The sequence below is a fragment of the Lichenostomus cassidix genome, chromosome 11 (assembly GCF_008360975.1).
Source record: "Lichenostomus cassidix isolate B80296 chromosome 11, HeHo_3.0, whole genome shotgun sequence".
In the NCBI taxonomy this organism is placed as follows: Eukaryota; Metazoa; Chordata; class Aves; order Passeriformes; family Meliphagidae; genus Lichenostomus; species Lichenostomus cassidix.
In genome coordinates, this window is record NC_139492.1 from 15,903,804 (window position 1) to 15,917,033 (window position 13,230).

A 13,230-nucleotide genomic window follows, 5' to 3' on the forward strand; every position below is an offset into this window, starting at 1 on the left:
ATTTGTGTGGCAATCTGAGTTCTAAACTTCTGGAAACTAGTTTCTCTGTGTGTCAAAATACACTTCCCTAAACACTTAGTGAATGGTGCTTATATAATGTTGTGAATTTCTTAGACTGTGACATTCAAAATTTTATATCTACATTCTTAATGTTCTGTAAAGTGTCACACAGCAGTTTTAATAACCTCGATTTACTCTGTAATAGACAAAATAAATTCTTTGTATATCCCACAGTGACCAAAATGGAAAATAAGACCTCAAATTTTCCTCTTAAGCAGTTCCAAGTCAGTTCCCTAATGTGACCATAATACTGGAATAAAACAGAGAGGCCAAGGATAATGCTATGCTCAACATTTTATTTATATTTTTGTGTAAACATAATTTGCTTTGTAGGCACAATATAACAAAAGCTCTAAAGCAACAAATACAATTAAACAGTGTTTCAGTTCACTTCTATCAGGCTTAAGTTAAAGAAGCTTTCACAGTTCCTTTAAGGCAAATTGAGAAATAATTTGTTTCACTTGAAGAAACTATCCAATTGTCTCAGAGTTGTTTAAACAACACTGTCAGTAGTAAGCACAAACCTTCATTTCTGCTACAATAAGACTTGGCCAGTGACAAGCCTTGGCTTCACCAGTTTGAACAGCACAGCCTCCTCCCCTCCCAGCGTGATACTACTGCTTGTGGTCTCCTGAAAGGGACTTGGGGCTCGTGGGCCAAATTCTGCTAGCACACACCCTGCTTCCAGAATGGGTGTCTGAAAAACTCCCATTCATTCCAGCAGCAACCTCCCTCCGTGCCAAACTGGAACCAGTAAAACACAGAGCAGAGCTGAGCTGCTGATGGTCACGCTCAGCTGTGTGGCACTTAGGTAGCTCCAGAAGTATTCCTTTGTACTCTCTGCAATTACCTGACCTTCTGCTGATCAGAAGATGGCCCTGACATTGGTATGAATCAGCATGAAGAGTACTTTTTGCCTTGCTAACAAAACCAGAAAGAACTAGCCAAAATTACTCGCTTGTTGTCCCTGTGGTGTCTGTGGCCATGACCAAGACCACCCATATTTGTCTTGCAGGGTAATTTAGAAGTAGAGCCCACCAGACTGTGGTTTAGAACAGAAGAATGGGTTTGCTATTCTGCTTGCCCTACTAATTTAAGGCCTTGAGAATGCCACTTACTGCCAGCTCGAAGGTCACCAGCAATATTGCTCACTTTGGCGTCAAATCAAAATTCCTAGTTATGTTAAGGTCTGTTGCAGGACAACATCATTACACTAGCTGCAAAACAAAATTGGGCATGTTTCCTACTGCTGTCAGCTGATGAGTCATGAAAACTTTATGGCCCTTCTTAAAAGTCCAACTGGCAAGCCCAATAAATGGAAAACTCTCATTGCATATGTATTTTCTTCTGTGGATAAAGTCCCTGTTTGGGCCCAAAATGGCACTGGAAGTGTAGGCAAGTCTAGCTTAAAAAGAAACTCAACTATAATGAAGAGAAAAATGAAGTTCTTGTTGGATTAATAGTTCAAAAGCTTTTTGGCATTTTTCTCCACAGTTATTTCTTGCTGTTATTTTGTGAATTTGTTCAGCCCAAGGGAAACTCCTTCAGAATGAACCATCTGCACAATTATCTGACAGCGACTTCATGAGTACAGTGTAAAGAGATGGACATTAATACTCAGGCAGCAAGACCAAACAAACAGAAAAAACCTAAAGGGAATCTTCTAAAACCACACATAAAAGTCATCCAGACCCAGAAGTCCTCTCACATTGAGAAAAACCTGAGAAGCCCCTCCCATTTTCATTTTTCTGTATTAATTTTTAACTTCTATCACAACATGCTACTTGTAGATTTAGGTGAACAACTAGTCTGAGTAAATACTTTCTTTTGAAAAATGGAATATTAATTCAAAGCTGAAGGCATTATGCAAGGTCTCTGCCAGTCCTTCAGCATTTCTACTGTATGTGATTGCAGTATTTTTAAAATAACTGTTTTAACAAGACAGTTGAGGACCTGAGTAGCTGCTGTTTGAATAGGTGAAGGACGTGGAAAAAATACTTTTTTCACGTTTACATATAGTTTCCACTAGTGGGAGGTAGGTAAGACTAGCTGGTCTTTGAATATTTGATCCTGTAAATAATTACAAACATAGCTGTACATATGGAGCAGAGATTTTGTTAGAACAAATCATCTAGATAAAAGTTATCCCTGTGCATGATTTGTGGTGGGATTAAGGCTAAACCTAATTTTTTACAGGGTTAACTTCTGCAGGAGTTCAGCTCCAGCCTGACAGTTTTTCAGAGCAATAAACTCCATCACCAAATTTCTTTCCACATCCTTATAAGTGATCCTTGCCAACCAATGCAATTTAAAAATAAAATTTAAAATTGGTTAGGATTTGACATATGAGCCAATGTGTCCTTACCAGAAGATGTTGATCAAAGCCTCTCAATCAATGATTTCTTGCACAATTTCAGATTCCATGATTCTGGATGAGGTACTTTTGAAAATGAAGATGGGATTGCTCATGAAATGATGAAGTATGACTGAGGAAAATGAAAAGTCATCTTTGTTGCAACTTTTATTTGTGGTTCATTAAAGGAAAATTATTTTAACACTGAAAATCCAGAAATATTAAATTATCCCTCCAGTTATTAGAATCTTTCAGACAGCAAGTGGGGATATTTTTTTTTTTTACTGTGTCCAACCTGCAAAAAAAGCCCAAACCTCCCAAATAACTTTATGAAAGATGTTGGAATTTGCATGAGAAAGATGCCCATCTAAAATTACACAGTAAGTTAATAAGGCTTTCAAACAAGAACAGAAAAATCCATGGGACTCCTACAGGGAAACTGGGTATTACACAGAAATGTCGTAATACTGCACTGGGTGAGAATGGCACTTGAGTTCAAAACAACAATGATCAACAGCTCATAGCTCAGCTGACTGCAAACAAATACAACACACACTGTACTACAGCATTTGTTCACTGATGCACAGAAGAGATTTCCCAGTCTTGTTCCCTTCTCCTTCCCGACTCCTCCTGCCTCCCCTCCTCTGGCTGCTACTGGATGAAGGGCATTCTCTCCTTGTTCTCGTTGTCCCCCTCGTGGTCCTCCTCCTCCTCCCCAGCCTCGCTGGTCTCCGTGCTGTCGTTGGCCATCTGCACCAGGAGAGATGAAGGACATCAGAGCACCTTCCTCACCCTTTCACTCCTCCTTAGTTCCCTCTGGTTCGTTCGATAAAATGGCTTTGGGAACTCGAGCAGACAGGGTTGCCACGCGAAAATCAACGTTCTGTCTTTTCAAAGCCTTTGCTGGCACTCCACCACTGCCAGCTAAACCTGCAGGCTGTTCCCCCACAGCTCACAGCTCTGCTTCCTATCAGAGAGCTGTTAGTAGGACAGCTGCACATGAGGACTCTGCTCTGTGCACTTGTAGTAAACTGATAGTAAGGCTCTAGGATAGCAAACACAGCTGTGTAGGAAGTTCACAGAATGTGTGACCTCTGGTTTGCAGCTCCTGTATCTGCTGTTCCAGGAACAGGCTGATGGATGGCCCCATTTTAGGCATGGGGGGAAAGCTCAGGGGGCAATTTCCTTTCTTTTACAGATTAAAAACCCAATGCAACTTTATAGAGCAGTGGCTATGTAGATGCTGGCAGAATACACCCACGACAGAGTGCAGATCCCAATCATACAGGAGTGGGAAGAAACTGCATTTTCATATTTTACTGAAAACGCCTCTACAGGCAGTAGGTAATTGCAGAAATCTGTAGTTCAGAACAGCATTTAAGGAGTACAGTGTGGTTGTTTTTTTCACTTGGAAATATGTATTACAAGCTGTGTAAAGGTGCAGGACCCTCCAGCACTTCACCCTGTCAGTGTGGCAGGTCTCAAGAGGCACAAGAATGTGGCTCTCTGGATGTGGCTAGCATTTAATAGCACAGATTAGTGTGACTGGATTCTCTTTCACACCCACCTTACCTCTCTTAGGACACAAGAAAATTCTTGTATTAGCTTATAACTACTTCAAAACCAAATAAGCAAGAGACCCATTTACTTTTTAAGGAGAATTGTAGTGATGTTCCTTTCCCGCTTGATTATTAGCCTCTGCTGGAAATAAAAATCCCAAACACAAGCTGTGTGAATTTTAATGCAGAAAAGTATTGATCTGAAGTTACCCATATTTTTGAGTTAACACCCTTTTGTGAAAGTGTATTGTTCCACTTGTGAGGTCCACAAAGCCTTCCTTTTCCTTGTGGAGATTCTGTATGAGATTTAGGGGCATTTTTAGAATGAGTAAGAGCTCAACTGTAATTCCAGGTCCTTTGCTGCTCTTTTGAAACAGGAGGTATCTCAGGTCTGAAAGCAAACTTCATCCATCAGTATTGATTTAAAGTCAGTTTTGCATTACCTTCTTTACTGCTCTTTCCTACACCATCAGTGAATGCTCAGGTGTGAGCCTGACTTTCATTTACCACTGCTCTCTGAAAGCTTTCTGTACCATGCTAGGTGCTCCAAATCCAGTGCACCAGAGCTTCATCACTACTATCTTCCTTCAGGATATTTCTAGAAATGTTTGCGTATTATATTTCATGTATTATAAAAAAACAGTAAACTACATTTCTGCCAAAAATACACTCTAACTTTAGTATAGGAATCAGAAAGCACTTTTATGTTTGCTCACTGAAGTACTACTGACTGGATTTTTCCCTGCTCAATCCACTTATTAATACAGGAATGTTTTAGTTTGAGAAACGTCTGTTTTCCATCACAAGGACAGAAAAACACGTGTCAGTTTTACCCCAATCCTTCACTTGCAGGCATGTTTTTGGAGAAGCAGTCATTCAGGATAGAAAAGTAACTGCTGCCACTTCAGGAAGTACATTTCACTTTGGGGTAAATACAGAAATTATGGTTCCTGGTGATATTTGGGTGCTATGGATTTAGAGGAAATCAATGTGAAAAAAGCATGGCAAGGGACATGTGTGCAGAACATGTCTGTAGTGCTTTGTGCTCACCAGGGGAGTGGGTGCTTTCTCCACATCCAGAATGAGTTTTCCTATATTTCCTCGGTCATGGATTCTCTGCATGGCCTCCTTCACCTGAAAGAAAGATCACCTGTTGATAATTTTCAGTCACACCCTGCGAGAAGCCTGAATCCCTCCCTTCCAAAACCAGCAATTTGTTTAAGGCATGCTATGTGCAAGGTCACCCAAAGAGCTGCTTGAGAAAAGACCGATAATTAAATAATTTTTAGTGAATTGGTAAGGCCTGGTTTTTGCACTCTGCTTGCCAAAATGGGATGTGAGTCCTGAGGACAGCTTCTGAACAGCATAACACATCCATAATATTTATGCAGAACCAAAGTGATGGATAGCTGAGGTGCAGAGAGAAATACAGGCTCAGGGAGACAATCCTAAAAGGTTGTTAATTTCATCTTATCTTTTAAGAATATTTATCAAGACATCCTACTTTCCCTGAAAGTATGGAATGTTTTTCTAATTGACCTAAGAAATTTTTCAATTAATTTCTTATGGGTTACCACAGAGGAAATGCTGTGTCCAGGCAATGGCTGGGATTAATGCAATACCGTGGATCTTGCTACCTAAGCAAACATTAATTTCCTTCTTTTTCCCACTTTTTTCCCCCTTTAAAAAAAAAAAAAGTTAAATAAGTGGTGTCCTACTGATACCACCAAGACCATCTGTTTAACAGCTGGCTGCAATTAGTGCACATGAGAAAAGCATGAGAACCTCTTCTTAGGAGTGCACTGGAGAGAAGCTTATTTTGATGTATGAAGTTTCAGAACTCAGGAGAGCTCACTGCTGATGAATTGAATTTGTGTGTGTGTGTTGCTCTGAATGTTTAATGTGCAGCATACAGACCACTGCTGAGTCACAGGCTGCCCAGAGAGGCTGGGGAATCCCATCCCTGGAAGAGTCCCAAGCCAGGCTGGATGGGGCTTGGAGCAACCTGAGATGGTGGAAGGTGTCTCTGTGCATGGCAGGGGGTTGGAACAGGATGAGCTCTAAGGTCTCTTCCAATCTACAATTCTATAAATCACTGAAAATTGGAAGATGTCAAGAGTTTCCTCAGTTTCACGGTGGGAGACTTCAGGAACTGAAAAAGTGCACATAAAGGCTGTTCCATATCCTCATCACACTGTTCTTTGGCAGCACAACAGGGTTGGTCGAGACACAAATGAGTTTTATGTTAATAGGATTTAGCACCTGTGATATAGCTCTACTGAATATTTTAGGAATAACTGCAGATAAGTTTGAAAGAAAATGCTGAGTTGGGACCTGATGGGTCCCACAGTACATCAAAAGGCCTGGATTGGGGTCCAGGCCCCCAAAAGAATCCCTGAATGTGTAATACAGAAGGAGGTATGTGATATTTAAAGATAATACAGCATTCAGCTTCCAGTTAATGGATGCTGGGCACAGCACAAAATGTCTTTCCCATCTGTTGGCCTTGCCTGGGAAGCTGACTGCAGTGAACTCAGTATTAGCCCTTGAGTTTTGCAGAGATGTTCCCTCAATTATTAAATACCAGACTTAAGAAAAATTCTATCAGAACAAAAGAGAAATTGCACTGCAAACACAACGGCTTTCTAACTTAGGGCATTATTGTAAATTAACCTCAGAAAACACAATCTTATGAACCCCATTGGACAGCAGGCTGACCTCTAAATATAGTCCACAAAATCACAATACCTTTTATGAAGCTACCTTAGAGCATAAACCACACCCAACTATCCTGTCAGGGTAGTTCTGCTCTATGGATAATATTCCTTTAAGAATATCCAACAAGGACGCTGAAGAAGCAGCAGCTGTATAATTTTTTATGACTGTTATTAACAAAAGCAAGCTTTTAGGAGCACAACATAAATAACAGAATTGGAGAAACCAGCAAACACACTTGCCCGTCCACTGAAATTTATAACCAGAACATCATGAGGAAAGCAGGGTATGCAACATTTATTTTAATTTGTACCATATCATATTCAGCCAGGCAAATTTGAGAAAATGTGCTTTCCCTGCTTTTTTCGCATACACAATATCAAATTTAAGCCCCTGGAGAAAGGTTCAGGAGTTGTTTCCAAGACACTCATAAGTAACTTGCAAATGCAAACAGCAGGCAGAGGCAAAGGGAACAATAAAACTTATAACAATAATAGTGGCTATGGAATCCAGATGGAGCTATTAAAATACATAAAAACATTGAGAATAATTTGGAGAGCTGATTCAACATCTGTGCCTTTTAGTGTTATTTGCAACTTACCTACCCAGTCAGTCAGAGTCTGTACTAGTGTGATGCTGTTCAGCATGATGTCTGAGCTGAGAGACCAGGAGCTGTTTTAGAAATGAGTCATGTTCATGTTCATGGCTGCTAGCAGTCCACTTGTTCAACCAAGACTGCAACTACTTGTTTCCCAAGGCACCTGACTATTAAAACCATTCCCTCTTCTCCCGGGGGGACAGAGAGGGTTAAAAACCTCCTTTGCTGTGCAAGTATGTTAAAGTTGTTCTGCACAGACTATATGGAAGTATTTAATTTTTCTGTGCCTTTCACAGAGGGAGGAGCTGCTGTGAGTTTGTGCCTCAGTGTTTGCATATTCCTAATGAAGACAATGCATCCCTCTGCACTTGGTTAAAACCAGACCCAGGCTAAATTGGTAGTACAGGGAGGCATGTGGAAATCCTGGAATTTATTGGAGGTTCCCTGAAGTGGTTGAAGTTTGATTCAAACTAAACATCCCTTCCTGCAGCAAGAATCACAAGGGTTTTCCTTTTCTCACAGCATTCTGTCTCTAAATCCCTTTTCACCAATTATTCCATATTGGTTGCTATTTGCATTTGCCAGCTCAAAGCCAAGTAAATGGAATTTACTTTTGTTTATGTGGATGAGTTAATTGAAATTATTCTTGTTCAGTATCATCAGCAGAGGGCTCTTGGACTGGAGACAGTGCAAATGAGTGTTCATTGATATAAAGAGTTTCCACTGGAATAAAGGACAAAATCTGTTGGTCTGTGTTTGCTTTCAGTATAGCTCAGCCCTGACAGGGTCTGTGACTGAACTAATGCCAAACTGCAGATTTTAGCCTCCAGAGCCTCCAGATTGACACAACTTGTATCAGAGCTCTGCGATGGAATCAGAACTATCCTCACACATTAGTGAACCACTGGTCCTGGTAGCAATGATAAACTGAATTAATAAAGTATCTCTCAAAAAAAATGCATTTCCATTTTTCTTTAGTTAATGATTTGCACAGTTGGTTTTTTTTTTTCCATTAAAAGCAAAAGTGAATCCTCTACAGTAACAGTCAAAACTATTTTCCACTAGTGAACACAGCACCAGTGTATGCACTAGGAACATGGTATGGTTTTATTGTAGCCATTCTTTCTTTAGAGAGCTGATAGCAATTTGGCTTTCAAATAAAGTACAAGCTTGCATTAAAAAAAAAATAGAGAATAATAATAATCTCAGTTTCTTCCTTGTACATAGTAAAGTCCTAATAATAACAGAGTACTAATAGTGAAGCATTACTACTACAAGGGAAATACCAGCTTTCAGCAATCATAATATGACTTAGAGATGAAGTGCTCTGCCAGCATTCTTGACTAATTTGCAATACACTTCTCTTTGAGAAATATAGGTAAAAAGAGCTTCAAATTAAGCATGTTATTACCTGTAACCACTCAGACCAGACAAAAAGGATCTTCACACTGAAATTCAAAATAGCAGGCACTACAGAATTTTTACTCAAACAGTATCTGCAAATGTTAAAACAATGAAAACCAGGGTATACTCCAAATAGAACAACTAATGTAATATGCTGTCAGAGGGTGGCACTGTATTTGGATATTTGCAGCCAGCTTCTGATTACACTGCTCTTCCACAGCTTTTGATGGCAGGGTGTAAAAACAGTCCATTTAAAATCAACTAAAAGACTATTTTTCCCCCCGAAAGACATACTGCGCACCTGCCTTAATTCTATTTTTTCCCTACGTTCTCCTTGGATTTTTCTTGTTTGCTTTTAGCACTATGCTTTCCCCAGGTGGAATCAGTAACTGGCACAGATTTCTTGACCAGCTTTTCATGTGAAGTCATTCATTTCAGGTCTCCACCTCTGCTGTCCTGGTTCCTTTTCCTTTGGAAAGTTCCTGAATAGACACACTTTCCTGGGTGCAAGTCTGACCCTCTATTAATGCCTGAAACAAACAGTTGTGCTCCAACTTCGTACTGCTGCAGTCAAGGCTCCACTTACCCATTTTACTACCAAACTAATTTGTTGGCTGCTTGCATTCAAAACCAAGAGCCAACAGCAATCTCTACTGAGGTATTCATAAATCCTTGCTGGCATTCAGTTGGCTCTGGAACTTCATTTTGCTGTTAGAACATAGCAAGAGCAGTCTACTGATTTATAAATACAGGGGAAATTTAAATGGAAAGTGTATTACTAATTATCTGTTGCACCATTTCATGGTGTGAAAAAGAAATGCAGCCTGCCTAAGAAATGGATGCTATTTTCAAGCCTTCGGATATTATTTTCAACATAATGATCCATTTCTGTATTTGGCTCTTAGAAGGAACCAATCTCAGGAGTAAAATAAAAGAGACTGGGAAGCTGGAACACAAAACCACTTGCTCTGCCAGCATAACACATCGGGGGCTTTAGTCCCACGTTAGTTATGTGGATATTTAGGAGGGAGAAACAATGAAGGCAACATGTCATGGAAAAGCTTCCTAGTGGAAATGTCAAAACACATGCTTTCATCATCCTACATGAAGCTGTTTAGCTCAGTAATGTGATTAATTGTATTGATTTTTTTTTGGTGAAGTTCTACATTTAATTCAGAAAAAAAAAAGATATTGAAAGACACTGTGCAAGAGAAGAGTGGATATTCTTTAGCTGCACGAGGTTGGATGCAGTCTGTCACATAAACTCCCACCTACAGATTACAGTTTCATTTTTGCAGACAACTTCTTTACACCCTCACTGTCAGCCAAGGCAGGTTTATTGGACTTTGTCCTTTCTTTTCTCGAGGCCCTCTGATCATAGGGGATTTCCCTGAGCTACATGAAAGGATTTCTACTTACAACAAAGGAATCCTTCACTCCCCTTTCTGGTAAGTCAGGCCATGGTATGAAAGCCTAAAGAATCTTATGCCAAGATTACAAATTTAACCCAATCCAGGAGTCAAATTAATTCAATTATCCCAGTGCAATCTGTACAACTCCCCCATAGTTCTAACACTGTATCATCACGAGATGTCAAGAAGGTTATCAGCAGCCAAATGAAGTGAACATCCCTCAGCTACAGATGGGCACAGTGAAGCAGACCATCAGCTTAGGTTATGATCTACAACTTTAATTTTCCCTCTCATTAGTTCCACACCTTAAGGTTCAAGATAACTGTTTATTTTTGCACATCATCTCAAAGAATTCCCTTTCCTCCTCTGCTTCCACACTGAAAATGTCCAAGCCTTCCAGCATGTCAAGACTGTTCCCCTCTTGCCATGAACTAATCTCTCATCCACTGTAAGATGTGCTGCACACATCATCCCAAAGCCCTGCTTTTCCAGCTACATCCTCCCCTCTCTAATCCTTCAGCTGATTCTTCAGACCAAAAGCAAAGACAAAAGAAGCAACACTTTCTGTATTTTGCCACCAAGCCAAGTCCCTTCTGCCCAGTATTATTTTTAAGCACTCATGTGATTTTTTTTTTGGTTTTTTTCACATGTCAGAGTGTCCAACACAGACAGATTCAATGCTGGTGCTTCAGTGATTCTTTACAGCATTTCCCCAAATGGCAATGTTCCTGCATGCCTCACACCCAGTGCATTCTCCTGCACTTACTGGCTCATCCATTCACATCCTGGCCCTTGGACAGTTCCTGAAGCCTGCACTGTGTCTCCTTGAGGGTGTATGTTGTGTCTACAGAACTCCCACCTGATCCTAGCCCAGCCTGCTCATCACTTCTGTAGCACCCAGAAATAGTAACAGCACCTTTTAACCATCTGTCATCATCCAGCCCATTCATAATTCAGTAAAAGAGGTGGAACAAGGCATTTAGCCACAGCAAAATGACTTTATCTTGAGGCTGGCTGACTTCTGTGCTCTAAAGAATATGGGGAGAAAGGAGGGAGCACCCTTTAGCCTGCTTGACCATCAGAAACAGAACCTTCTCTTTGTCTCTTCTCAAAAGGTTTGTTTGTTTAGTCTTTGGTTTGGTACTGTGCAAAACAGATCCAAAATCTACTTCATAGTCCCATTGTGAGGTTCATGAGAGGTCAGAATGGAAAGCACAGCATGACAGCTACATTTGGTGGAGAATTTTGGATATTCTGTACATACAGACAGATTTCAGTCCCTGTCCTAATGGTGTGATTTCCCTGACATTGTTAGGTTGCCTGTGAATGAATAAGAGCAGGTATTGGGAGGAGAAAAAAGCCTTAGTTGATAAAGGAATACCAGGAGCATTCAATAGCCTTCAGTCACTCAAATGTGTTCTGTAAATGAATATTGTCATTCAAACCTGGTTTTACACAGGTCAGCACTCTCTGACCTCTCCTCCCAATCGGAGCATGAACTTTCCATCAGAACTCAGTATTTTCCTTACAAAAGCCCAGAGAGCTTCCTCCTGCCAGCTTGTCCTCGATGTGCAGCTGAAACACCAAAGCAAAGCTCAGCCTGTGCCTGACTGCAGGCTGTGTCTGCCAGGGCAGGGCTGTCTGCACGAGCATCGCTCACCAACAATTCATTCCTCTCTGAGATGCTGCAACTGCATCATGCCTGCAGAATCACATGGACAGTCTCCATGGTGACAGTGCCATGCGCTGTGCAAACATCAGCTGGCTGGGCAAGGTTACTTTGGCAACCCAAGTGTCACAGGTAATGATCCAAATCTCCCTCACAGTTATAAAATAATAATCTGAATTAAAAACATGCCCATTTCTCATTCTAGGGCTGGCTCTGTTCTGCAGCTCTCTGTTTGCAGCTCATAACAGGCACTATTTCAATGAGCCCACAGCTACCTCCATTAGAATTACAAACACTAATATCAAGAAAAATTATTTAAACATCATTTCTATACAGTAATGAAGAAAAAGGATGCCTACTGCAGTTGATTCTTGCTGAGATACCACATAAGCAAAGCTTTAATACTTTAGCTTTCATTAGTGCTATAGAGCAAAATAATTTTTGTTACCAGGCTCACTGCTGTGCTCTATTACAAAGCTATGCTGTCTTTAATATGGATTGTGAGCTCCACTTTAATTGCACATGCCCTTCTCAGACCAGGGGAAGAGGTTTTTGGCTTTTTAAACTGCACTCGCTACAAAGAAAAATCACATTGTCTGTCTTCTGGACTATGTCTGTCTAGATCTGGTCAGTGGAAGGGAAGAAACTCAAGGAACAAGGATAGCAGTTTCTGAACTTGCTGGCAGCTCTGAGGGCATAGCTGGTGTTCCACTCCCTGCAGACCCTGCTGGGGTGTCAGGGCTTGGGAAGCAGAGGTAAATCTCCCTTTGCAGCCACACAGCCCTGTTAGGGTGCCTTGGGCTCAGGGAAGGGACAGGACATGGGTTCCCTGGACAGCCAGGACACACCCATGGCTCCTCTGCTAATGCCTGTCCTACTCCCAAAACAGACAGCTGTCAAAATTTAGTCCTGTTGTTTTGCTGGCATATTTTCTCCTCGATAATCTTGAAATGTCTCTCTCATGTTTATGCAATGTGATATTGTGGAGTAATATTTCATTAGGAAACATGCTAGTTTTTTTCAAAGCTTTTTTATTTGAACTGAGTTTGCGATATTTCCCTTTCTTGGGCTGCCTTCTGCACAAGCTTTGGTAGAAAAACTGTTTTCCTCTGTGATTACTGACAATTATCCTACCAGACACAGTTATTTGGACAAAATCATCCTTAGCTGTTAGGTGTTATTTCCCTTGAGAGCAATGGAATAACCTGCATTCAGCACAGCACACTTCTGTGGGAATGATCTGCATTCCTGATAGGAATATTTCCCTTGCAGTGTAGCAAAATAGCCAGCAGAAAAGTGCTTCTAGTGTTAAATTGACTTTTCTGCTGTGACCAAATCCTTCAATTACCTGTTTGTGTGGGAGCTGGGCATAAGGGAGGCTGGCAAACCCACACCTGCAACCAGCCTGGGTTCTCCTGTCTCACCTACACCATTAATTCTGAAGAGACCTCCCAGGCTCT

The 13,230-nt window shown here is 40.9% G+C and overlaps 1 protein-coding gene across 1 annotated transcript in view; it reads right to left on the reverse strand.

Annotated features, from left to right (window-relative positions):
* Positions 1-336: 336 nt before the first annotated feature.
* Positions 337-13,230, reverse strand: part of VAT1L (vesicle amine transport 1 like) — a 54,397-nt gene continuing 41,503 nt past the window's right edge. Inside the window, exons 8-9 of the mRNA XM_085071990.1 lie at positions 5,023-5,106; positions 337-3,163 (exon numbers count right to left, since the gene is read on the reverse strand). Coding sequence (XP_084928116.1) covers positions 3,065-3,163; positions 5,023-5,106 — 183 coding nt within the window. The 3' untranslated portion in view covers positions 337-3,064. The remainder of the gene's footprint in view (positions 3,164-5,022; positions 5,107-13,230) is intronic.